The 27,024-nt window shown below is 30.5% G+C and overlaps 1 protein-coding gene across 4 annotated transcripts; it reads right to left on the bottom strand.

Moving 5' to 3' along the window:
* LOC130893606 (E3 ubiquitin-protein ligase SH3RF1) lies at nucleotides 1-27,024 on the bottom strand. 4 transcript variants are annotated; one of them, XM_057799836.1, is made up of 9 exons: nucleotides 26,157-27,023; nucleotides 24,588-24,702; nucleotides 22,006-22,241; nucleotides 21,515-21,859; nucleotides 18,131-18,490; nucleotides 15,471-15,828; nucleotides 10,681-10,838; nucleotides 6,828-6,950; nucleotides 1-1,457 (listed from the first exon to the last, which is right to left on the bottom strand). In XM_057799836.1, the coding sequence occupies exons 1-9, from the start codon at nucleotides 26,585-26,587 to the stop codon at nucleotides 1,157-1,159; spliced, it is 2,427 nt and encodes an 808-aa protein (XP_057655819.1). In that variant the 5' UTR covers nucleotides 26,588-27,023; the 3' UTR covers nucleotides 1-1,156. The 4 variants fall into 4 exon arrangements, with proteins under 4 accessions (XP_057655819.1, XP_057655818.1, XP_057655821.1 ...); XM_057799835.1 differs by having other exon boundaries at nucleotides 18,131-18,493; nucleotides 26,157-27,022; XM_057799838.1 differs by lacking the exon at nucleotides 6,828-6,950 and having other exon boundaries at nucleotides 26,157-27,024.

Here is a 27,024-nt window from a genome sequence, read left to right as displayed (position 1 = left end):
TTTCCAGTTTCATGTTTTCCCTTTAATTAAAATAGAAAATACTACATAATTGTGTACAAAACAATTTCTTTAAAGATTTCAAGAAATTTGTAATCGGTAGACACACAGGGTTTCATTAGTTAACAGTAGATCTTGGGTCTAATCAAGTAGACCACCCCTGCCATATATTTTGGACATTGAAGATATTTTTGATTGTCTGTAAATAATGATAATTCAAGAATTTTGACACTATAACATATAATAACATTAAACAAATAACCATTGGTAAATATTTGAAAGCAAAATCTTTCTACAGTACAAAAACTGACAGACGACGATAAGCCGTCAAATTCTATTTTAAATTAGAATTTTTTGTTGTATAAAAATTATTTTTCATCGTTAATCTACATTGAATAATGAAAACTCAAACGCTAAATACACAAACATGTAAGAAAAATATATATATTATATATACCTGTTAACTATTTTTAGAATTTTAATTAACCCAACTGTCTAGTAATTTTATAAATCATCAACATTCTCTTGTAAATACATTCAAAGTATTGCAGAGGAAGGCGGTTGGAAAGTTATATGAATTAATGAACGGTATAAGCAACATGATCTTTACCCACCTTCTCCATTTATAATACCAATTTCTCTATATAATATTTCACTATACAAAATCGAAAAATATACGAATTCTCTCATTTGAAAATATCCCAGTTTATATCTTGAAATTCAAATTTTATATCACAGTAAATATAGTGCATCAAAAATATCTCCAAATATCCATACATCACATGTATGTATAAACAAAAGCACTGGATTAACAGTTTAAACATTAATATAAATAATAAATTAGTTTGTAATTATTGTAAGATATATTCAAATATTTATTAGTGTATATTAATTTGATCGTTTAATAAATCAACACTTTTTAAAATTGATCAACTGACTAGGTAAAATAGTTGAAAATATAATGAGTGGAAACCATTAAAGAAGCACATTCCATATCTGATATAAAACTCAAATTTAGTTGTAATTTTTTATAAGGAAAGTGCGCAAAATTCTGTTATAGAAAAACATTACTCAAAGTAATGTGCTTCTTTTACAAGAACGTATACACCGCAATAGTAACTTTGAAGCTACTACTTCACATACCCAAAAATCACAATTACTAATAACTTTCTACAAAACTAGCAGGAAATAATCCAGTCTTTCCAGTTCTCTGTTGTGTGCCCTTATACCATCCGTCTTCACGTTTCTTGTGTACATAAATGATGTCATTCACTTGCAATTCCAGTTCATAGTCACTATTAGGTGGATATGGAGCGATGCATCTGAAACGTTCTCTTACAGTTTGGACTGTAGTTTTTGTCTTGTTACCACCATCTAAAGAATTGGATTTTCTATGGCGTTGAACGTCCGGACTTGAACCAGAACTTCCTGCCGGGTTTTCGTTGTTTCGAGGAGTGATACTGTTTGCAACATAAATATGAATTAAAAACTGATAATGTGAATAAAAACTGAATAATATAATCTGTAATTTCGGTTTCTTATTGGGAACGTGGCAATGAAACATCAAAATGGGCTAACTTTAATACATTTTCCGTGCTTCCGAATACTTATGTATTCATCGTCTGGGAAATAATTAATAATTGAAATATTTCCATTAATCAATATTTCTATCAACGTCAATTTGAATGTTGAATTTTAAAACCTATGAATTTAAATTTGAATGAAACGATGAATACATAAGTATTCGAAAGCTCGGAAAATATATTAAAGTTAGTAGTGTCCACTTTGGTGTTTCATTGCCACATTCCCAATAACAAACCGCTCATAATGTAGCAATATAGCTGGCAAAGGCTTCGTTACAATTCATATATTAAAAGCAACATCTTAGAACTTTATTTCATAAGCCATTTATTGAAAGCGTCTTAATGAGCAAGACAAAATACTTATAATTAAAAATTGAGTTACTATTTTTTTTATTGATTTGTGTTTAATCAAACATTGCAAATTTCAGAATATAAATACTTTAAACAATATATCAGTGGTACTTGTCATCACATAATTAGTAACCACATAATACTCTTTTGAATACATAATCTTGATTTTAGTCATTAGCAAAATATGACCTGGCATTGACAATTCTGATATATTAATTGATAGATAAGCTAGCATAAGAATATCCAAATTTTAGTATATGAAAAAGAATTATCAATTAGAATTATTAATAGTTGCACTGAATTTCTATGAAATAGAATTGTATATTTTATTCAAATTGATAAATACTTGATTATCATTGCTAGATTTGTTTGTTTTTTTCATTCTATTCTTATTTGACTCTGTTTTAAGGATTGTTTCCAATTTTTAAAATCAAATGTATGTTTTTTGCTATTTCATTGTTTGTTGATTCAGTTTTATTTTTTATGGTGCTGATGACTACTCAATCTATTTTCTGAATATTGACATGTTTGTTCTATATAAACAGCATCACAATTATTACAAGGAACATAAATAATATTGCTATGTTTATTTTTTGGTGTTTTAGATTTTAGACTACTGAAATAGGTTGATAATATATTTTTTTGTCATTTATGACTTCTAATTCCAAATTTATTATAATAATTCGTTATTTTGATTTTGATATCAAGATATTTTCTATTTTGATACTTGATAAGTTTTGATTTAAAGTTTCTGCTTTTTCAATAGCTGTTTATATAAATTCCGTTTTTGATAGTTGGATAGATCTATCAGCCAAACTAATAATTGTGGATCTTTTTGAGATATAATGAAATGAATTGAAGTTTGAATAACTTGAAGTTAGTTTAGCACACCATTTTTTTATATTATTTTTGATTTTATATAATGTTACATCAATTGAATTCTTCCAATTCTAATTTTTTCTCAATCTTGATTATCAAATTCAGTTTTATATGATTAAAAAAAGAATATGTGTCACATTGTTCACTTCTTTTTTGTTACAGCAGTTAAGTAGTCTATATAATAATAAATAATAGAGAAGAATGGGCTATGTTTTGTTGTTTTCTTATGGTAGTTTCCTGAAGAACTTCTATTTCTGATTATGCTATACACTTGATACAGATGTCTCTAGGACAGCCATAAAATTATGTATATATTTTATCTCCTAATTTAAAGTGAGTTTTATTTCTACAATTTCAATTAATAAATTTTATGATAAATAATAGATTTTAAGATAAGTTCTGGAATTTCTTATTTAATATATGTTTTACATTTTGCGTGGAGCAATACAAATCATGTACAAATGTAGCTCAGCTGATTGCTTAATACAAAATCTCAAACTTGGAACGTTATTGGTTTGGTTTCATTTTTATTGCATGCAAGTTGTAATTTTAGAGATACGCACCACGTTAATTAATTTTAATATTCACCAAAGCCACAACAGCCCTAATGGTATGCAGAAACTTTGCAGGGAGGAATTGGATTTGTAACCCAAAGATCCTGCGGTGGATGTAAATGGCAATTGTGACACCAATCATCACATATGGAGCATTGGTTTGGAGTACTAGAGCTAATCGGGATACTAGGAAGAACAATCTCTTAAATGTTACAAAGACTGGCTTGTTTATGTGCAACTGGGGCCATGAAATCTTGCCCAATAGCTGCACTAGAAGCGAGTCTAAATCTTCCACCTCTCCACTGGGAAGCGTAGCAAGGAAAACATCACTTAGAATGTTCAGAGACGGAATCATCAAAGAAAACCCGTTCCTAAATAATGACCAACCTTGGGACATGTCTCAGGACGTTACATCGAAAAAGTTTAGCTTCAAGAAAAACTTCACCTCAATAATAAATTGTAAAAGCAAGTGGGATCAAAACACCATACAAGAAATGAACAGAAATGCCATTAAATGGTATACGGATGGATCAAAAACAGCAGAAAGAACTGGAATAGGAGTGTACGGGCCCAGAACCACTTTGAAAGTCTGGGCAGAGCACCAAGCGTTTTTCAAGCAGAAATTTATACAATTGAAAAATGTGTTCGGTTCAATCTAGAGAGGAACTATCGCAAACAGATCATCATTCTATCCGATAATTAAGCAGACATTACAGCTCTAAGCTCCAATATCATAAAATCCAACTCGTTTGGGATTGCCTAGAAAAATTAAACGAGCAGGGCAAGAAAAATAAAATTACCCTACATAGATTCCGGGACACATCGGAGCGAAGGGAAATGAAATATCTGCTAAAGCGGGAGCAGACAAGGCCTTCGTGGGACCCGAACCCTTCTGTGGTATTAGCTACAGAACAATGGAAGAAGTACTAGAAAAGAAGGTAGATAGGATAAAAAACCAATTATTGGGTAACCTACAAGGGCTGAGACTGGTGAAGACTCTTATATGAAACTAGAATAGATCTGTTGAATGTATCAACCTAAGTAAGAACAATCTGCGAATAATAACAGGAGTTCTATCGGGGCACTGTCGCCTCAACAAAAATCTTAAAACGCTAGACATAGTAGATAATGCAGGTTTTGTAGCACAGAAGACGAAACCTGTATCCACATTCTCTCAATGTGTGAAACACTAAGGAGGTCCAAAACACTACACCTGGGTGTCTATGAAATAGAAGATGAAGATCTCTGGCATTTAAATCCATCCCACATTCTAGACTAAAAAGAGTGGGATTGATGGTTTAGCTGTAAACACTGTGTTCTCCAGTATCACAGCAAGAAAGAGGGACACAATAGATCCTTTGAGTCGAAGGGTGTACGAGACCCCAAATCCATACATACATACATAGGTCTCTTCTATTATAGAATTATATTTTTAAAATTAATTCTAGAATTAATCTCACTTCGTTTAATAACACAACCAGTGTTTCGATTTCTCAAATTTTTACTAAAATATATAAGTATCTATAACTTTGCTTAAACTTGATCAATTTGAATAATTTTTTTTAAATGTTGAGAAAATGATACACTTTAAGAATATATAAGTGTAAGATCACTGGGTACGAGAAATTTGTCAGTACAAATAATTTTTTGAATACATCAAGGAAATATCAGTTTTTCTCGTTGTGAGGCTCGATCTCTATCATCACTCTATTATAAAATTCGAGTCTGCATAACATATAAGAGGGTCAGGGAATAGAATGTAAGTATCGTACAGGTACAAAATATAATGAGCCCAAATGTATAGAATTCGCTGGTGACGGGCTGCCGACGTGGCAGCTGCTAATTGTAAAAATTTTACCCAACTCTCAAATGAGTAAAGTGATGATGAATCTGAGAGTGAAATATCAGATTCCGATATCGACATTGATTGATGTAGATTTTTCTATATTAATGCTCTTGATTTTAGATCTCTCAAAAATTATTAAAAAAATTTTAAAACAGAAGAGACTTAAAATCAAGAACATTTAGAAGCATTAATATATCAAAAGGTCTAAGAAATAAGAAATTAAATAAATTTTTCTATATTTTCCATATTGCCTACAAATCATTCAAAAAAAATTATTTAAAAATTTTCGGGAAATTTCGAAATTTTTCCAAAATTTCCAATTCTTTGATGATCAATGAAATTTGAGAATTTTGGCGTCTATAGAAGGTATTTATAAGCTTGATGGCATTAGAAAAAAAGACTTTATATATTTACGAATTTTTTCTGAGAAATACTTTTACAAAAAAAAGTGTGAAGGACCTTTTTTTATCGAGAAAAATTGCCTCCAACAACTGGGGTATATCTTGATTCAACAAGATCGCTGAAGAAAAAAATTATACACATTTCTAATTTTGCCTAAGCTACTGGCAGAATTGTTATTAAATTGTATACGGATATGTTTATGTTGGATTTATTTATAAAAATTTCAAGCCAACTCATTTACCATTTTCGAAATATTTTGTTTGGAATATTATGGAGTATCAGTTGATGCTGTTATGAATAAATGATAAAGTTATTAATATGTAATAAAATTATTAATTATCATACATTATGTGAATTCAAGTCGCATGAAAGAGACTCCATCGATAAAACGGATACATGTTAAAATATTGAGGTTTATAGTTTTTCTTTCTTGTAATGTTTCCATTAATCGGTATATCTTCATGTACTCTTAGTTTACCGAATCAACCTTTTTTTCTTATAACTTATTCGACTGGGTTATAATCTAAAACGAGTGGCATATAAATGTTCCGTTTGCACAACAAAGACTTTTTTAATTCATATTATTTAAGCTAAGTAATGTCATTAGAAAGCTACACAGTAGCATCTCACTGGTAGTAGTAATGATAATACACAAAACAGCATGCATTTACTGAATGGATTCGGGAAATAAGGATGTTTCTTGGATACAATAGTTACAATACACTAGAAAGATATAGCAATTGAAACAAAATTACACTTTCTCTATATTTATCGACTTGACTTTTTTATTTTGACCGGACCAAACCATAATTTTCAACCGTTAAAATTCTTTCAGTGCCATATGTTCCCTATCAGTTAGGTTACATTATCTTTGTTCGCGATTGGAAATTCAGAATCAGTTTAAGGACCGATCACATACGCACTTTCAAAATTGTCGTTTGCAGATCGATGCCTCAAACGACAATTTTGTAAGTGCGCATGCGATTGGTTCTAAAACTTATTCGAAATTTGACCCGCGAACAAAGTTATTATCATCACAGCTGATTAATTGTTAGTTTTTTTTCTCAAAGTTATTACAAACGTGACATACATAAATATGAATCCATATTATCACTGTATCAATAAAATATATCTAATTATTCGGTCTTAATACTTTAATAAACTAACATCCTTATTATAGATATATATTTAGTGAAGGAAAACGTGCAAACACACCTGGGACTGTGCGTAAGTATGGAAGGGCGCTCTTTATGTTTGTGACGTTGGGAGGTAGATCCAAACATACGGTGATGGTCACTTGGTTGGATCTGAAGCAGTTGACTCGGACACGATCCCGACCTGAAGTAAATACTTGAAAGTAGCTTTTTGGTAATTAATTTGTTAGACATGCAGCTACGTAAAAATAAACATTATAAGAGACAGAAGATGTAGTCTGTTATTCTGTACGAAATATATTGTTAGTTATTTATTTTCAAGTTTTATTACATTAAGTTCAAGAACCCTAGACCAAACTATTTAGGAAAAATGTTATAAAATGATCTCAACTTTTAGTATAGAAAATAGTTATTAATTCAGTAAATCAACGTCTTTTGCACCTATTCACTTTGTCAATATCCTGTTTTCTCAATTTTTATAAATGAAGTTTCTTTAACAAAATTAGCCTGCTGCTAATGATTTTGTAGAAATAGCGTCAGAATTGAAACATTTGATGATCAGTGTTTGAAGTACTAACACAAAGTTAGAAGGAAATTAGTTTCCACAAATACTACTTTTCGGTTAATCTTCTTTTAGATCATAATACTCTAAAAATTAAAACCTCAAAATTGCAGCTTCGTATTCAATTGTTACTTCTACTTGAATAAATTTACCTTAAGATTGATTCAGCTTCATTTTCACCGGCTTCTCCGATTGAGCAGATTATATATTACAGTCTCTAGTGATCAAGTTGGTATAGTATCTTTCAAAATCTTTCAAGTAGGTGCGCTTACTACAGAAACCTATATAAAATTCTATAAGACTCAAAAGTCGTAAATTTATGGCTATTTATATGGAGGGCGTTGTGCAGAAACGCACTATTATATTATAAGGTTGGCAACTAAGTATTTTCGCTTTTTACTGATAGAGAGCGTTGCTTCATTTTTTGAATAACTTATGTTAGTGCTGTACTTTTCCGTTTTTCACGTGATACTGGTCACATTGACGTAACTTTAGAAGCAAGTAGGATGTGATTAAAGCTATTAGTTGTAGGTTAGTTTTATATGTAGTGCAGAAACGAGAATTTTAGGCATATATTTCTTTTTAATTTCTGTAAAGCTGTTGCGTCTTACAAAGAGACATGTGAAGTTTATGATGCTGATTGCTTAACAGAGAGAGCGTGTCGTAATTGGTATAAAAAATTCCATTTTGATCGGCCTGCTGATGTTGATGATGACCAAATCAAAGTCATAATTGAAAAGGATCGTCATATAACTGACCAAGAGGTTGCAAAGAGGCTACATGTATCACACACAACAATTGAAAAACACTTAAAATATCTTGGGATAGTAAAGAAGCTTAATAATTAGGTTCCTTACGAATTGACAGAAATTCATTAAACACAAAGAATCAACATTTGCGATATGCACCTTAAACGAAATGAAACCAATCTTTTCTTGAGAAAAATCAACACTGGTGATAAAAAAGAGTTCCTGTACAGTAACGATCATGGAGCAAACACGATGAACCAGCACAAACCACATCGAAAGCTGAGATAGGATTACAAAGGTGTTCACTGTCAATAATTAATGAAACTGGATGAAGCAATCAAAGAAAAACCACCAGAATTGTCAAATCGGAAAGGTTTAGTGTACCACCATGATAATGGAAGGCCTCACACATCTTTGGAAACTATTGGAGCTTGACTGGGGAGTGATTCCACACCCCCCCATACAGCCCTGATCTGGCACCAATTGATTACCAATTATTTCGAAGTTTGCAGAATTCTTTGAATGGTTAAAATTTCCCAATGACCTTCAATCGCACTTGGTTCAGTTTTTTGCTGATAAGGACCAGAATTTTTATGAGCTCGGAATCATGAAGCTGAAAGAAAGATGGCAAAAGGTCATTAAGCAAATTGGAAAATATATAATTGATTAACAACTATTCTTTGTTAAAAAAAAGTGTTTTATTTTATACTTCACAACTGGAATTACTTTGTCGTCAACCCAATATAATACCTGGCATTTTCCTTATAGTTCAGAGAAATTGGCGTTTTATAAAATCTATTTGATATTTGGTTTACATTGTTAGGTTTGAAATTTTAATATGACGAGACTGTTAAATTTCGATTTTAACTCTACTAAATATATACATATAAATGAATTCTCAATTTTTTCGCGTGTTGAATAGTTTCTTCAGTTTTCAGCAGTCCAGCAAATTTTTGGACACGAAACTTCTTAGGTCTTAAGAGAACCAGAGTGTCGCTATTCCATCGATTGTTGCTTTATTTTTGATTAGTACAAATGTACCCAAGTTTCATCCATAGTAACAATTCTGTTTAAGAAGTCTACATCGTTTTCAAATCGAGTACAGATCGAACGCAATGCTTCTACCCTTGCACGCTTTTGGTCAACATTCAAACATTTGGGATCCATTTTGCAACAATTTTTCTCATGTCCAAATTGACGTGAACTATATGATGAACGCGTTCCTCATAACACTTTTAAAGACAGGTACTTGATGATGGCTCGATACTCCAATTTTTCGCTTTTCACAATTTTGGTGGACATTTTTTTTCTTTTAATTTATTGCGTAACTCTGGGTAGGTTATTATTCGTTGCTATGGTAACACAATATTTTGTTTATGCGTGGAACTGGTCTAGGCTAGATATCAATATCAGCATAGCGCCAAAAGTTAAAATCTGCATACAGTTTGTACAATTTTTCTATAATAAATTTTTGAGGAATCGTCAAATAATAAAGAATTCAATCGAAAAATCTTTGTGACAGCAAATATTCATACATTTAATATTATTACATATTATACTGATTCCTCAAGCTCGCAATAAGTGTACAGACATGCAAAATTATATTTGTTCATTTATATTAAATATTTGGCACTTCATTTAGAATACAACATGCACTTACTAAGTAATTTTGAAATCGTAAAAATTAGATTTGATTTTAAAATATATATACACTTCCCGATAGCTTGAATTTATAGTTTAATAGTTCTCATTTTCCAAATTTATGCAACCCCAATCTTTTCAAGTTAGATTATGTGCGTTTTCGTATATATATATATATATATATATATATATATATATATATATATATATATATATTGTATATATATCTTTATATTGTACTTGACCATAATTTCAGTCCCATATGATGAATACATAAGTATTCGAAAGCTGGAAATACATTAGAGTTAGTACACGTTGGTGTTTAATTTTGCCACAATCCCACTATGAAACTCTCATAATATAGCTGGCAAAGACTTCATCCCAATACATAGTTTTATCATAAATATTTAATCAAAAAAAGAAAATCACGGAAGTTCACCTATTTTTAAGAAATTGAGAACAAATATTGCCTATGTTGGTTTTATTTTGATAAATTGTTGAATCAATACTACTACTACAATACTACTTCATTAAATCTCTTATGTCTTTTATTCTATATATAAATTTGAAAAAATAATTTAGTATTATAGAATTGTTTTTGATGTATTAGATGATCTATGAAAAATGATAACATATGAAAAAATCAAATGGATTCTTAAAATACTACAATTGTATAATATAGTGAAAAATTTGATATAGTGTTGATGTCAAAAGACCTACTGTTTCATAACACACAATTGGGTTACACCTAGTAAGATTCTAAAATGGATGATTTTGAACTATCTTGTTCAGTTACAAACCAATTTCTACGATTTCATAACTTAAGCTAGCGATCCAAATTGGCGAAATTTGTATTATAATTAATACACCCAATACCCAAAAGACCAAATAGTACAGCTAGACCAAACAGCCAAATAGCATGCGATGAAGCCCAGAAAATAATGCGTGCTAGAAATCCCTACCTGACGTGAACAGGCGTGGTTGAAGTTTTAGCACTAGCGTCCTCAAAAACTGGATTATCCATTGAATACGTAGACGGTGGGGGTGATTTGGACCTTTTCATACTGGCTAATCGTTTCATTAAGCCAACAGTCCCTTTCTCTTTTCGATGTTCCTTAGACTAATTGAGGCATTTTAAAAAACTTGATATGTAGTTTATTATTCAATTTCATGCAGGATGTGCCAAATTTTTTGTTTACATGTAACAATGCGTTTATTTAAACATGTATAATAGAAAAACATATATTAATATTGCAGTATCTTTATGACATATCCTTTTCCGGTAGTGAATAATGTTATTAATCAGTTTTTAATATCACGATATCAAATTTTTGATACAGTCTGTAATTGAAAAAATTTGGCAAAGCCTGTATATATTCAAATGCCATTCCAAACATGCCCTTTTATTAAACCTAGCTGCTATTTGAAATTTCGCGCTCAAGTTTCGACACTGCGTAAGTCCAACACATGCTTTTTTAATTTTTGAATGTCATTCGATAGAGAATCGACACAAAAATCTTGAAATTGATATATGTTTATAAATTTTCAAAACGAATAAATTTTCTTTTCGTATTATGATCGCTATATACAGTATAAACAAAGCACAGTTTTTTTTTGTTATCCTAAAAAGTTGTCATTTTTGACTCACGCGGTGTTAGAACTTAAGAGACGATATGATCCTTTGTAATGTGCTGGATAAAAAAAATCTAATAAACAAGGTGATTTATAATATAAAAAGCGAAGTTATATCCAATTTTATGCGGTTTCAGAATTTCATTCTTTTATAACATGGTGATGTGAAAATATTTAAATGAACTTTTCCTATCCCAATGAACTTTATTTCATAATTTATTTCACTCCTCAATCAGTTTTATTTTTAAATTATATTATCCACTGTTAAATGATGTTATTGTACTGGTCTGGTAATTGATTTTACTTTGCTCCTAATTAGTAAATCCAGTTAGAAAATAAGTCAAGTGTGGACTTTTCACATTAGGGTGGAACACCTCTTACATTTGAAAAAACAGTAGTGGTAAGTTCATATACAATTTGGTCCAAAATTATGTATGTAAAAATGATAAATCGGTGATTACATAAAATTATTAAATAAAAGTGTTAAGTCTTTTGATAAATAATATATAGAGTTCTCACTTTTTTGTGATAAACCCGCTCTTACTATAATTTCAAATTATTTTTACTTTATTTTTCACAAAGAGACAGCTACTGTTTTTCAAGATCTTTCGCAATGATATATCGCTCAATTTTGGTGATGACATTGATTAATGAAATCAGATGAATGATTTGCAATTCGTATTTAGCTTCTTTACTTGAAATAATTCACATTACCATGCATGGTAATGAAAATATGTCATTAACTGATCCGACTGTTTAGATATACATATAATTTAACAATATGTGCAATATTCGAAGTTTTTTGCTTTTAAATTATAATTAGATAACATAAATAGGAAAGCCATCAAATTTAGTATTTAAAAATAACCACTAACAAAAACTTAAAACAAGCAATTTATTTGGATATAAAAAGCTGAGGTTAATTTGAAAACAATAATCACACAAAAATATTTCCAGTTTACTTGTAGTCTTCTGTTTATTTCTTTTTATACTATTCCAGCAAACATCCTCTAGAAACATAATATACACATATACCAATACAAAGGATGCACATTATCCTTATTTCTTACCCAATTTACAATGAAGATCATACTTTGAATGTTTTTGTTAATTATTCAAAATTCATTTCCACATTTTTAGGCAGATAACTCCATTAGTCTCTCAATAAAGTGTACAATGTAATGATTTAACGTACTTAAAATGGGTCTGGTCCTGTCTGGATTTACCGGAATTCTAAAACTCGGCGACCTTTGATGTTTACTTTTTATATAACTTTTAATTATATCGGGCGGTTTATTTACATTGTTTCTTTCGAATAATTCCAGAAAAACTTTTGGAATTCTTTTGGGATATATGAGTGGTTCGTGTAGCGCAATTTAGTTCGGTTCTAATAAATAGTCGTAGTGAACAGAACGATTTACCAAAGTAATCAAAGAATTTAAATAAATTATTGAATTGAGTTAGTTAAGTGAATTATTATAAGTTAGTTAAGTGTAGTGTATAATATTTAAATACATTAAGAACGTAAGAGACAGTATTTATTAATTAACCCCACGAATAGAAATCATATAAATAAATAAATAAATAATAAAACATTACAATATAATTTTGATGTTTCAGTCTTAAAAAATATAATGAATTTACACAGAAAATATTAAATTTATGTAGTCTATTTTCTACTATCATTGTAGGAAATGCAGAGATTGAACAGAGTATATACTGAAAAAAAAATTTGAAACAGAAAACAGTGAAAGGGTCAATTTTTAATTGCTATTTTCTACTCTAGCATATGGGCACGCTTTAAATATTATTTGGGCAAAAGCATTCCTTATTTCAAGGATCTAAAATATACTTCCCGTATATTATTTTATTTTTAATTATATGATATATAATTATATTAATAGTTATATTTTAGTAGCTCTAGTAGATGGAGATCAGGGCTATTAGCTGGCCACAGCATTGCTTGGATTTTGTCCTCTTTGAGGTAATTTTGGACGATTCTTGAGATATATGGTCTCATGATAATGCACAAAGAAAAAAATTTCTCACAAAAAGGGAGCCAAACCTAAAACTTGTGGTTTTAATAGGTCAAAAATATAAATGTAAGTCATATCTTTTCTTAATGCTCTAGATATAGACGATTTTGGTATATGGTTCGTTTTTAAAAGTTTCAATTAAGCTGTAATACTGAGTCACGTACTTGGACACAACTATTTCAGTATAAACCATTCTTGAATTGTAGCAAATTTATATCTTTTGCACAGCGGCAAAAAGTATTTATATATTTTTATTTTGAGCCAACAAAATTTATCTAGTATAAAAAGAGTTTTAGCCAAATAACAAATTATACAATAATTTTTGCAGGGGGAATGTAGTGAATATATTTCATGCTAACATTCATCACTGGAATCCACAACAGGATATTAGAAATCAGCCCCAACAACAAAATCCTCACTAAAAAACCGAATTTTTTTAAAATATCAAAATACTTCATTCCTTATAACAAAACATCAGAAATACTTTTAAGTTTTAATTTACACACACCTTTTCAGTTGGAATAATTATGTAGCTGCAATATTTTCAATGTGGTTTTTGAAATAAAAAATTTTGGAAACCAATTATCTAAATTATCGCTTGCTATGAATGGAGGAGGAAAGTTGACGCACCGAATTTTTTAAAAACTTCAAATTTTTAATCAATGTTATATTCATGACGTTAGGATATATGTCCTAATTATTTCGTTAATTTGTTTTACAATAGTATTCGATAGAACAATATGGAACAAGAATAAATTAGATGTTTATCAATTTTCTTAATTTTTTTTCTCGAGCTAGGTAACGTCCTTTTAGTTTTGATTGGTTGCTTTTTATCCGCTTTTCCGTACACAATTCCGTTCCTTAGATAATTTCTGAAATTGTTCTTTTAAATAATAATAAGTAATAATAATAATGGAAAAGGGAAAACCTAAAAATACTTGGGATTTCAGCAGGTTTACTGAACTACAAGAAGGCAAAAGCTACAAACCAGTACAATACACTAAAAGAGTAAAATCAATTATAAAGTCTGAAATAAATGCAGGCAATTAAAATCTATGCCACTTCTGTTTTATCGTACTCTTTTGGAATCCTGAAATGGATGAAAACAGAACTGGAAGGTATTCAGAGGGTAACAAGAACAATGATGACAAAAAACAATAACATGAAATCATCCACTATAAGAAGTACATTACCCCGAAAAGAGGGAAGCGGCTTAATTGATCTTGTCAACCTACAGTTTCAACAAGTAGAGACTAGGTGAGTTCTTTTACATGAAATCAAAAACCTCAGCACTACATTATTGTTATTGGATTATATCCAATCCAAGGCGGATAAGACACTGGAAAGCTGGAACAATGGTTATGAAAAGCATCATCACGCCCCAAACCAGCCCTATATTGCCAAAGGCTTACCAGCAGAAACCAGGAAATAACAATTTCTGGCGGGAAATAAGCGAAAAAGTGTAAACATAGATTATGAGGTCTGATTCACCTTAATAACAGGATATAGACAGCATTTTTACAGCGCAACCCTATTAGAGGTGTTAAGCCATGATTATTATATTATTAGATATTATTAATAATCGAAAAAAGCAAAATGTGTTGATTTTTCTTGAATACGGAAAGAAAAACAAAATATAAGATATTTACTTGTTCCTCCTTTATCATTAGTACAAAATTCGATACTATTTAACTTCCTATGAAAATAGCTTTGATGTTTAACCATTAAGATATGCATCTAGAGTACTTTAATATTTTAGTGGTCTTCAGAAGTAGTAATATTTCCTCCCAGAAGAGTAGTTTCATTCACTGATATAGGAAATAAATTTTGCAATGAGCATTATTTACCTTTAATAGTTAACATATGTTTAAGTTTAAATACCTCAGTCAATACACAATACACTTTATAATTTTACTCATATTGGTTAAAAACAAAATGAAAAAATTGAAAGGAGTTCAAAAATTATCAATAACAAATTATACATCATTTGGGTAATAAATACCATCATTTAAAATCTTCGTTACCCACCACCAGGAACAGAAAACGCCGGATAACAACCCAAAGACAATCAAACAACCACCCACCTTGTCCGTTTTATTTGTCAATGCCACAGCATTTCCTCCTGTCATAATGGCACTGCTACTTCTACCTAATGGTACAGCTTGAGGATCTTGAGGGGCCCCATGCCAACTGCTAGAAAATGAATTGGAAGGACTAGTCGCTCGAGCCGGTAATTCAGGAGGGTTAGTGGAAACGACATGCTGCGTTGAAGCGGACACATTTTTACCACTTCGTGTAAAACTTACGGGTAATTTAGAATCAGAATGTTCCTTGGTACCAAGCGGATTAGGAACTCCTCTAGCTGGTGTTACATAATTGCCCGGGAATACACCACATTTTTGAGTTCTGTTTGATGTACCTTTGAACCATCCATCATGACATCTAATAAAATAAAAACAATATTAAAAAATATAGAAAAAATTTTAAAAATGTCTAATAATTAAATTGATTCAGTTGTACATACATAATCCACTTATTGTCAAGTTCTGAAAATACTAATGAGGAATGAATTATAACAAATTCAATCAGAGTATATTGTGCAATTAATGCTGACAATAGGACTTCATACGAGTGTAACAAGTTAATAAATCATAAGCATTTGCTTCATGATTTATCATCTTATCACACAACCATGCATGCCGTGAAAACGACGGAGGTCTTTTATCACGTGACTAATATTCATTTATGAAGCAAATTAAAATTTCTGTGTACTTAGTAGAAATAATCGTTATGACTAATATTCCAAAGGACGGCATTTTACGAATTGGTAATTTAAAAAGAAATCCATATCGACATACTGGGTGAATAAGTTACAAAGTCGAAAATTAATATTATTGTCCTGTCAAGAACTTAATTTATTGCCAAATCTCTGTCTCTTTGTTTGAATTCTTTAGGTGTTTTATATCATTACATAATTTATAGTTTTTTTCGTTCTTATGAATGTGAATCATTTCTAAAAGTTCTTTTTTTCGTGTATTAGATTCCATTTTAATAATTAAATTTACGTTTTATTTTATATTTCGTGGTTCGTTAATATTATACATCGAGTGCCCTGTACTAATTGTGACGATGCTTAGGTAGGGCAGACATCTCAATATGAAGAAAATAGACTAAAAGGTCATTAATACGATAAAAAAATAGAACTGTATTAACGAGCCGAAGAAATATCAAAAAACATAAACTCAATTATAAAGATTCAAAAATTCTTGGAACAGAATTTCTAGCAATTTATTCTGTCAGTGCAGACATAAATTATTGCTCCATGACTCAAAACCTCTATGCTCAAACTACCATTAAATTGCCAGTTTTCTAAGACCTTCAGATACCACACTATAAGCAACTAGTGAAAAATCATACTGTATAGATAATACTACATGCTCTATGATGTGTAAACCTAATTTTCCTTGATTTTATTTAAGGAACTATTACCGTTATAAGGGTAAAAAATGACGCATAATTAAATATTTTTTTTTCATGTTTTCTTTATTGTAATTCCATATAAAACTTTTTTTCATTATTTTTTGATAATAAAGTGTTATAAAAAATTTTTTTGAATTTTTTTTTTCACATCAATTTATAGAGGACGTCAAAGTTGGGACTGCGAAAATGATAGTCTCCCTCTACGCTGAGATAATCTGGAATTTGGTAAATATGAAACAAAAAATTTACCACCTTTGAATAAAAAATTGAAAAAAAAAACAAAATGGCGGCTGTTAAAACAAATTTTCAAAATAAACGTTTCTTTTTCTCCATTTTTTCAATTTTTTCACAATTTTCTGGTAAATTACGGTAAAATACAACAAATCAAATAAAACATACTAAAATGCGTGCGCGCTCGAACTATTAAACTTTTTTATTAGTTCTAATTTCACTATGAAATTTTAGGAAATGTCTTTGAAAGTAAAATTGAAGAAGTTATTATATTATTGTTTCACGTGTTAGTGTACTTACTTTGTTCATACATGTTATATAAGTATATCGCCATTTTGGTTCCTAGGGTACATTCGGTATTTTAGATTTAAACGAGATGTTGACTAAATGGTTTTGGGAAATATATAATATAAATGTCCTTAAATAGATGTTAACTTTAGTATAATACCTCAAGAACAGAACAGATGAAAATTTATTATATTGACTACAAGATTACTGGAAGTAATGGCACAAAACAAGAAAATTTACTCACCTTCAAAGTAATATAATTATGTGAAAATAATAAAAACACTACTAGAAATTGGAAAAGTGCAAAAAGTAATCCAAATTTTATAAAAAATTAATAAAAAAACTATTTAAATACGTACACTTCTCGTTCATATCATATATGTACTGAATGTTAGGGATGACAATTTTATTTTGTTTTTAACAAACGGTGCGCGGAGACACTTCGTAAACTAACGTAGCATTTTCGTTATAGATCAAGTTAACATGTTTATGTATCATATTTCAATTAAAAGTAAACAAAAAGCTTGTCTGGAAACTCTCTATACCATAGAATCAAGCCTACAAGTATAAAGTCTCATACAACACAAGAGTGAATTGAAAACTCAACTACATTCTCTAATTCTCTAGGGTCTATAAATCTCTATCACTATGTTATCTTAGCTGACTTTCTGGTGAGTTTAGGGAGAGGGCCTTTTTTTTATTATACCTAATAATAATTAAAGATACATAAAAAAATTAAACTTACATTTCAGTAACCATGTAAATGCCGCCTTTCTTTAATTCTAATTCATCTGCTTTTTGCGGTTTGTAAGGATATAAAGCAACATAAGTTGCAGGTAATTGTACATCCGGCATATTGCGAGCTCTCCTCTCATTTGTCGTTGTCAAGTGTCCATTCTCGTTTCCAGCCAGAATTTCAGCAGATAATCGGTTCTGATTGGTCATAAGAGTATTTGGAAGATGTGTAGTAGCAATACTTGTGAAACTATGTCGTTTTTCTTTCGAATGTTGGTGGTGAGTAGTGAGATGTGGTTCAGACGAACAAGGCTGATTTTGCGGAGAACGTTGTGGAGTTGATAACTTAGCAGTGTTGAGAAGGTCAGGTCTACTAGAACATTCATAAGCAGATAATAATCGATAATGTCAAATGGTAAACTTAATGACATTATTCTATAATCAAATTATTATAGTATTTAAGATGAAGTTTTTCTATGTTACTTTACATAAAAGCTTCTATAGCTCGGTCCTTTGTATTATATTTCTATAAATATTTTATTTGTGTATTATTTAATTACTACTATTGATTAATTAAGAATCAAGATGTATTTGCATGAGAAAACCTGAGAAAAGTAAGAGTCGTGGATTATGTATTACCATTCAAATTACTACAATAAAAGTATATCATTTAGTTCATAATCAATTAATGTTTTTCCTCAGTTTAATTTCACTTGATTTAATTTAGTTTTTAATTATATATGTTAATTCAATCCATATACAAGAATTATTTTGCCTTTATGTGTATTTTCTTGAAAAATGAATATATGACAACTGTTGAAATCCAGTAAAGTGGATTTTAATAATATTTTGTTCAAAAAATGTTTTATTAAAATTCATGTATCAAAATTCTGGGTAGAGGCAGATGTCATTATATTATTATTATATGAAAGACTTATGCACTACTCAGCTTAGAGCTGGTAAGGTGTGGCAAATATTAATTATCACAGCCTTCTGGATGTCAGCGGAGATGTTATTTCTTAATCCCAGTTTGCCAATGCTATTGTGAATGGTCGTAGGCACGACGCCAGTTGAGATGATTTTAACATTTTCACAGTGCAGCATCTGTTTAATCTCAATTGCTAGATCCGCGTATTTGGCCAGTTTCACCTGGTGTTTGTTGAAAAGGACTGAATTGATTCTTCTATCAACCACCACGAAGTCAGATCTGTTATTCGTCACCTGGGTGATAAATGGATCTATCGTAGTAGGGTTTGAAATTGTGACTTTCAAAAACCTTCTGCGGCTGGTACTTGTAGTATGGTGTATAGGTATTGAGAAGACCGAACTTGTTGGCCAGTTTCTGGTTGAATGATGTTGCACACTTGATTATGCCGGCGCAGATAGATACCAGCTAACACACTACAACCAGATGTTATATGTTGAATGGTCTCTGACGTTTGTTGACACTTTCTGCATTTTTCTGATTGAATGTTTCTTGTTAGTGTTGATAGCTATCATACGGCCTTCGGTCTCCGAGAAGATGTTTCCGCTAGTAAGCCGTCTGTTTGAAGCTTCTTTGTCAATATATGATTGGTTCATGTCGTGATGATGTCTACCGTGCAACGCCTTATGTGACCATTAATCTAGCTTCTCGGTATCTAATATTAACTTGAAGTCCGATTCTGGCGAAATGAGTAATTTTTATCCGGCTTGTATTTAATACTATGTAGAACTGAGGTTTCCTATTTCCTGTAGAATCACATCCCATTCACGTATTTTCATTACCTGTCGAGAGAGTAGGTTAACAAAGGTTGATTAACCTTCTTCCTTTCTCTTTTCTGGGTAATGTTGTTCTTATAGTGGATGACTTCAGGTGTTATCATTGTTTGTGTTAATCTCTGTTTTTGTCTACTTCTGGATTCTAATAGAATACGTTAAAACAGGCGCGGCATAGGTCTTGATTTCCGGTATTCAGTTGCCTGCGTTTATTTTGAACCTCAAAAGTAATTATCCTCTTTTAGAGCATTGATCCTGGATTCTAGCTTTTTCTGCTTGTTTGCCTAGCCTGTTAAAATCCAAGAGAATTGCAGGTTTGTTTTGCTGTATTGATATAATGTGTATCATTTAGTAGATTTAAAATTGAAATTCAACATTCTCTTCATATTGTAATTTTAAACCAAAGAATGTAAAACAACTATGCCCTGTATAAAAATCAAATAAATTTTATAAAATGCAAATTTCACTTTAAAATATAAGGAACATGTAATGTCTTATATCTGTAGTATAAAATAAATCATCAATTATATATTTTCCATTTTGGTCAATGACCTTTTGCCATCTTTCTTTCAGCTTCATGATTCCACGCTCATTAAATTTCTGGACCTTATCAGCAAAAAACTGAACCAGGTGCGATTGAAGTTCATCGTCATTTGAGAAAGTTTGAACATTCTTAGAATTCTCCAAACTTCGAAATAAATGGTAATCAGATGATGCCAGATCAGGGCTGTATCACAAGTGCCACAAGTACCACAAGTTGCCAAATATGTGTGAGGCTTTGCATTATCATGGTGGAACACCAAACCTTTTCGATTTGACAATTCTGGCCGTTTTTCTTTGATTGTTTCATCCAGTTTCATCAATTGTTGACAGTAAACATCAGAAGTGATCGTTCCTTGGAAACAGCTCAAAAAACACAACACCTTGATAATTCCACCAAACTGACAGCATGAGCCTTCTATGTTGTTTTTCAGCTTTCAATGTGGTTTGTGCCAGTTTATGTCGTTTGCTCCATGATCGTTTTCGAACCGCTCAGAATGAAGAAGAAGAATTTGAAAGTTACGATTAAATTTAATAAATTTTTTTTACTGATTTTCAGCTTGGTGGGAATTCATGTAACATCGAATGTCTAAATTGACCGGACTACCATGAACATAATTGAGACATAATTAACTATGCTAAAACTACGACGTACATAATGTAATCGGAACAGATGGTGAGGTAATTGACAATTCAACTAATTGGACTACATAAACTCATGAGACAAGTACAATAGTCTTTGAAGAACTGCCTCATGTCACATATAAAACCTTATACCTAAACAATCCAGAAAACACGACAGCAAAATTCTTTGAGTTTGAACAATAGGTCCAAAAAACTAGTTATGGTTTTGCAGATTTATGATTTATATTCAAGAGTAGAAGAAGAAAGATTCATTAAGAATTATCTAGTAATGCTACATGCTTATATAAATCAATTAAGTATGAATGAGTTGAAACCACTAATCGCTACTTACAAGATTTCTTAGCAGATATTAAAACTAGTGTAGTACCTATAATTACACCGAGACTTAATTATATGATTCACTAATGGATGCTGACTAACCTTAAATCATATTTATACCTAAAATATTTACCTTATTGTATTCTTGGGTGGTAGTATTTGCTGGTTCTTAGGTGGAGGAGGAGAAGCTGGAGACGAGGGACTGCTTGAACTGGTTGAAGTGTTACCCGATGAAGCATTTGCAGAAGATATATTTGAAGTACCTCCAGATGTACCTGAGCTTAAAGTTGAGCTGGAGTCGGAAGCAGCAAGTGGAGCATGTTGTAAATTTGAGACTGGAGCACGAGCCATAGGTATAGGAGGCTGAGGTTGTATTTGTTGAGGTATTACATTGTGTGTGTGATCTGTTGGTATAAGTGGTGAAGTATCTTCGGAAGTTGGAGTAGGAGGTGCAACACGAGATGGTCCTGGTTGAGCACTAATAAACATTGAAACATTGTTAAAAAATTAGAAAATGTCAATTATTTTTATTTTATGATTTTGTTATATAATATTCAAGTGAAATTTGTTTGTGCTATGAAAAGATAATATAAAAAATAGTCACATAAAAAACAGTTAACTCACTTTGTGGATAGTTTCATTAATGATCTTGCCAAATTATTCAGTTCAACAAAAGCTAAAGGAAAAATTCCAATTCTACCATTTAGCTTTCCTTCGGCCCAATTTTCATCAACTCTTCTTATAACATTAATTATGTCACCTTTATTAAATGATAAGCAGCCTTCTTCTTCATCATTTGTCATACGAAAATCATATTGTGCCTTACATTGTGGTATATGGCTGGGTACTGGAGTAATAATCTAAAACATCATTAAAAAATGGGAAATTTCTGAAATAAATTTCTTCCTCTTCTCGTAAAAAATGGTTGGATGGAATACTAGAGTATTGAACACTTTATATAAAACAGAATTTTTTGTATTTCATTTTGTTTTTCTTGAAATAAGTTCAATACTTTTTATTTCAAGTTTTTCAAGAGGGACACGTTGAATACTAGATTGAAGACTAGATTTTGCCAGAACCCTAAAATAGTTTTGGATAGTTAAATGAAACTCTTATTATATATTTTTTTAATTCTTTCGTCAAATTTTATAAAGAAAAAAAATTTTGTAGGTAGTTTCAACATTTCAGTAAGGCCGCCATATTGCATGACGTCAGAGGTTTAAAATAAACACTGAACATATGATACAAAATAAATACGACAGTTATTCTCTCAGTTATTCTAATATAAGGGTTATTCTTAAACTTTTATAAATCTGAAAAATGGTATATGAATCGTATTTTGTGGCAGGATGTAAAAATACCACGACTAAAGCATTGATAAAGTTTTTTTAAGATACCAAGAAATTCGAATATACAACAAAAATGGTTTGAAAGTGTTGGTCATTTTGACGATCCTGCGAGATGTGATTATTTATGTTGCCAGGATCATTATAATGTAAGTAAGATTTAAATTCAACTTATTTTAATATTTTATAGTAATTAAGTTTATTATGCTTTTAATTTTTAACGTGATTATGTAAGAAGGAACTCCAGAGCACTCAGATGAAGACCTCTGGCAATTAAAGCTTTCCCACATTTTAGACTTTTTAAAAAGAGTGGGATTGATGGATTAGCTGTAAACACTGAGTTCTCCAGTATGGCAGCAAGAAAGGGTCGCAGTGTATACAAGACCCTAACCTAACCTTGACCATTATCAATAATACAGTCTTTTCTGTTCTCTTTAGCAGAGTCTTCAATTAAATCCAAGAAGAGTCTTCAATCAAATTGTGTTAGAACACAATTTATAAGAGATTTAGAATTAAGTGGTGGAAGTCTATAAAAGAGCGAAAATGAGAATAAATAGAAATCATAGTTACTCACTGCCCACGATCATATGAATAACATTATTTTAAATGATTTAAATAGTTACAGTTATTTATCATCCTCCAACCGGTGTAGAGAAAAAAATATATCACTTGGTATACACTCGTTTAATTTGATATTAAATGGCCACCCTACCAGAAGAGTGACGTTTATGCAGTAACAATTCAATGTCAGTTAATGAAATAAGTCATTAGCACACCAATAAAAAATAAGAAAGCAGTTACATTTTACATGTTATCTACAAAAATTTTGTCCCCATATAAGGACACATAAGAGAAATTCGGACAAATCTAGGTATTGAATACAAGAATGAACTGTTTAAAATCCTTTCGAAATTACTTAACGTTCAGCATAATATTGGAGGTTGTGAACGGAATAATAGTGCTGTCAACAAAATTCATGAGAATGTACGTAAACAATACACATACCAATTAGGACATATAGACACAATATTTTGCTTTTATTACAACTCAAGCCCAGTACAAACAGATACAGACTATAAAACAAATAGGCCTTAAGTCAAAATAATTCATTCTTAAACTAATGAAGGTCGTTAAAAACTTTATTTGTGGATCAGTGGTCAATATTCCGTCATCTCTGTAGATGATCTAAATTGCAAGGTAAAAAATGATGAAGGCAGAGAAATTACAGTACAAAAAAACACATATAATTGTTTACAATGTGAATACACTTTTTAGTCGATCTAATATATCCAATTAAAAACGAACTTTTAAAGAGTAAAATTTTTATGTATATCATAGTTATAATTATATTTATTTCTTATATATATATAATATATTATATGAAGTTTTGTTTTATTTTATTATAGTCACTACTTTTATATAAAAGCATAAAATATAATATAATTTTTCCTAAGTATATATTATTTTTTCTCCTCTCTCTGTGGTTTATGTTTATTAATTAATAGCATGAAATCCCTTCACAAGTGGCCATGGTTTTGTTTTTTGGAAAGGAAGGTGTAGTAGATAAAATGTATCACTCAGTATAAAGACTGAAATTAAGTCGGAAACGTCAATTTTTTATCAATCTTCCAAAAATTTAAAAAAAAGTATAATTTTAAAATAGAAGAGACCTAAAATCAAGAACATTTAAAAGCAATAATATATCAAAAGATCTAAGAAATGAGAAATTTACTGATGTAATTCGACATTACACCAGCATGTTTTTCTAATTTATTGATTATTTATAGATTCTTGTGAATGACACAAAATAATATTAGATATTTGTTGTTCACATTTATATTCACTGTATTTAATATTTACCTGAACATAACTTAACGGAAATACACCTTGTTTTCCACCACATTCTCCTTGATACCAATTGCTATCAATTCTCTTTTTCAAAATAATAACATCACCTCTCTTAAAATTCAGATCTCTGAAAATAAAAACAGTTTTTATGTGGGTGGATGGATATCATTCTCAATGTATATTTCAAACTCCTAATACCAATTTTCTAGTTATGTCTATAACCAATATTGTTTCCATAATATTTAATGTACTTCACCTTAATTCCACTGCAATTTTAACTTTCAAGAGTTCATCTCAATTCTTAATCACACAATTTGTACTACCAATATAATCCTACCCTCTAATCCTTAATCAACTCACAATAGATCATAAAAAACAGTTCTATTCTCTACTAATCTCACTCAACTCTAGTTTTAGAAAAAATTAAACTTATGTTAGAGTCAGATCATGTCCCCCTTTTACCTCTTGATGATAGAAAACTTAATAAAATATAATTATCAAAAGTAGTTATATTTAAAAATCATCTCACAAAACAGTTTTTGAAAATTTTGACTTTAAAAACCCCAACCCTATCAAAACTACCCTAGAAGTATCATACATGCTTTTGTATTTTCAGAAGTATAGATATTTTGTCATGGAATTCAATACTCAATCTTAATATGTTTTAATTGTGCCCACATATAAAGCAGATATTAGATGATGTTTACATTTGACAAAATGCCATAGGATCATCTTGAGAAGCTTTTATTTGATTCACTATGGATATGTTACAATTGTTTCGTAATCTAGTAGCAGTTCTCGCAATAAGAGGATCTCTATTATCAATATTAATTATAAATAGGACAATTTTCCATTCCTTAATATTTTTGTCACCATTGGTGTTGCTGCATTTGTCTACCGCAAGTAATACATGCTAAGTGATTCAAAATTTTTCAAATTCAACTGATTTATAAAAATTGTCGAAAATTTGAGCAAATGAATTGCTTCCCACTCTTTCTGAAAAGGACTGTAGAACAGATATTGTCAATAATATACTTATAAGGGGGTTGGGAGGTTTTGGGATTTCAAGCCCAAGGAGACTGTAACCAGTACCTCTTAGGGTACTCTTGAGATCTTCACTGGTTTTTGGGTGGGTTGGGTTTAGTGCCTATTGAGACTTTTAATCAGCTTGCTTTGAGCTAATATTGGGCAAGGTTCAGAACAATTGGCCACAATCAATTACCTTCTAAACAAATGGAATTTGCTAAAGATTTTATGTAAAATTATAGATATTTCACTATATAATCGCTGAAAATTTCAATATCTTTTTTAAAATTAAATTTTAAATGGAATGTGTCGAAATTTATTGCAAAAAAATTTTTTAAAGTGAAAATTTTCAAAAATGTTTTGAGGGATGATTTTTATGTATGACAACTTTTGATAATTATATTTTAATAAGTTTCTTGTCATCAAGCTCTCTTGAGGGGATCACATCTGATTTATTATTGTTTGGAATATGAAATTTTTTATGTATATTAATTTTTATTATAGATAAACCTTATACATATACATTAACAAAAAATGTAAAAAACAATCACTTACCCCGCTTCTTTCGCTATGTAGTCATAAATTGCTTTAGCATAAGGCTGATGAGGTAACAGATGCGAATGTTGCTTATTAGCATTTAATCTATGATCAGGAGTTCCATGAGGGGTATGTAATGGAGTTGTCTGTGCTGCAGAAAGCAGATTTGGTGTTTTAGTAGGCTTGGTGATTTTTTTGGGAAACGGGTTCCCAGCATTCTTAATACCCTCTAGTATTCGCATCAAAAGAACGTTAGGGGGTAAATCATCCACTTTAATCAAGACTAATACTCGACACTCAGGACATCTCAATTCCTTATGTGTTTGCACTATTTCTTCCAAACATTTCTTGCAAAATGTGTGCTGGCAAGGAAGCACTTTACTAGATGTATCTAATCGTTCTAAACAAACTGAACACTCTAATAAATCGTTTAAAGTTCCTTCATCCATGTCTAAAACTATCAACAACTAAGTACACAACAGTTCACTATTTAAGAACACATTTTCTGATTACATAGTAACAGTTATATTCCGATTTTGTACGTATAACTCAGTTAATTGTTAATACGTTCCAATAAATTTTATGCATATTAATTATCACTTCCTGTAACAAAAGGCATCAGTCATCGCATCTATCTGGGTGCGGTGACGGATGGACGAACCAACACTAATACGCCAACATTCGGTTAATAACCATCAGTACCTCAAAATGACAAGTTGTCATTTGGCAATGTTGTTTCTTGAAAATATATTTATTATCACTTTTTGTTAAAAATTTTCGTATACCGAATTAATTTTGAGAGGATAGATACTTTGATTAGTATTGACTATCAAAAATCTTTACTTTGTTGAAATATTCTGAGAATTTACAGGAGTGACATACCATC

This window comes from Diorhabda carinulata, chromosome 5 (genome assembly GCF_026250575.1).
Source record: "Diorhabda carinulata isolate Delta chromosome 5, icDioCari1.1, whole genome shotgun sequence".
Lineage (NCBI taxonomy): Eukaryota > Metazoa > Arthropoda > Insecta > Coleoptera > Chrysomelidae > Diorhabda > Diorhabda carinulata.
This window is presented reverse-complemented; position numbering and strand designations above follow the sequence as displayed.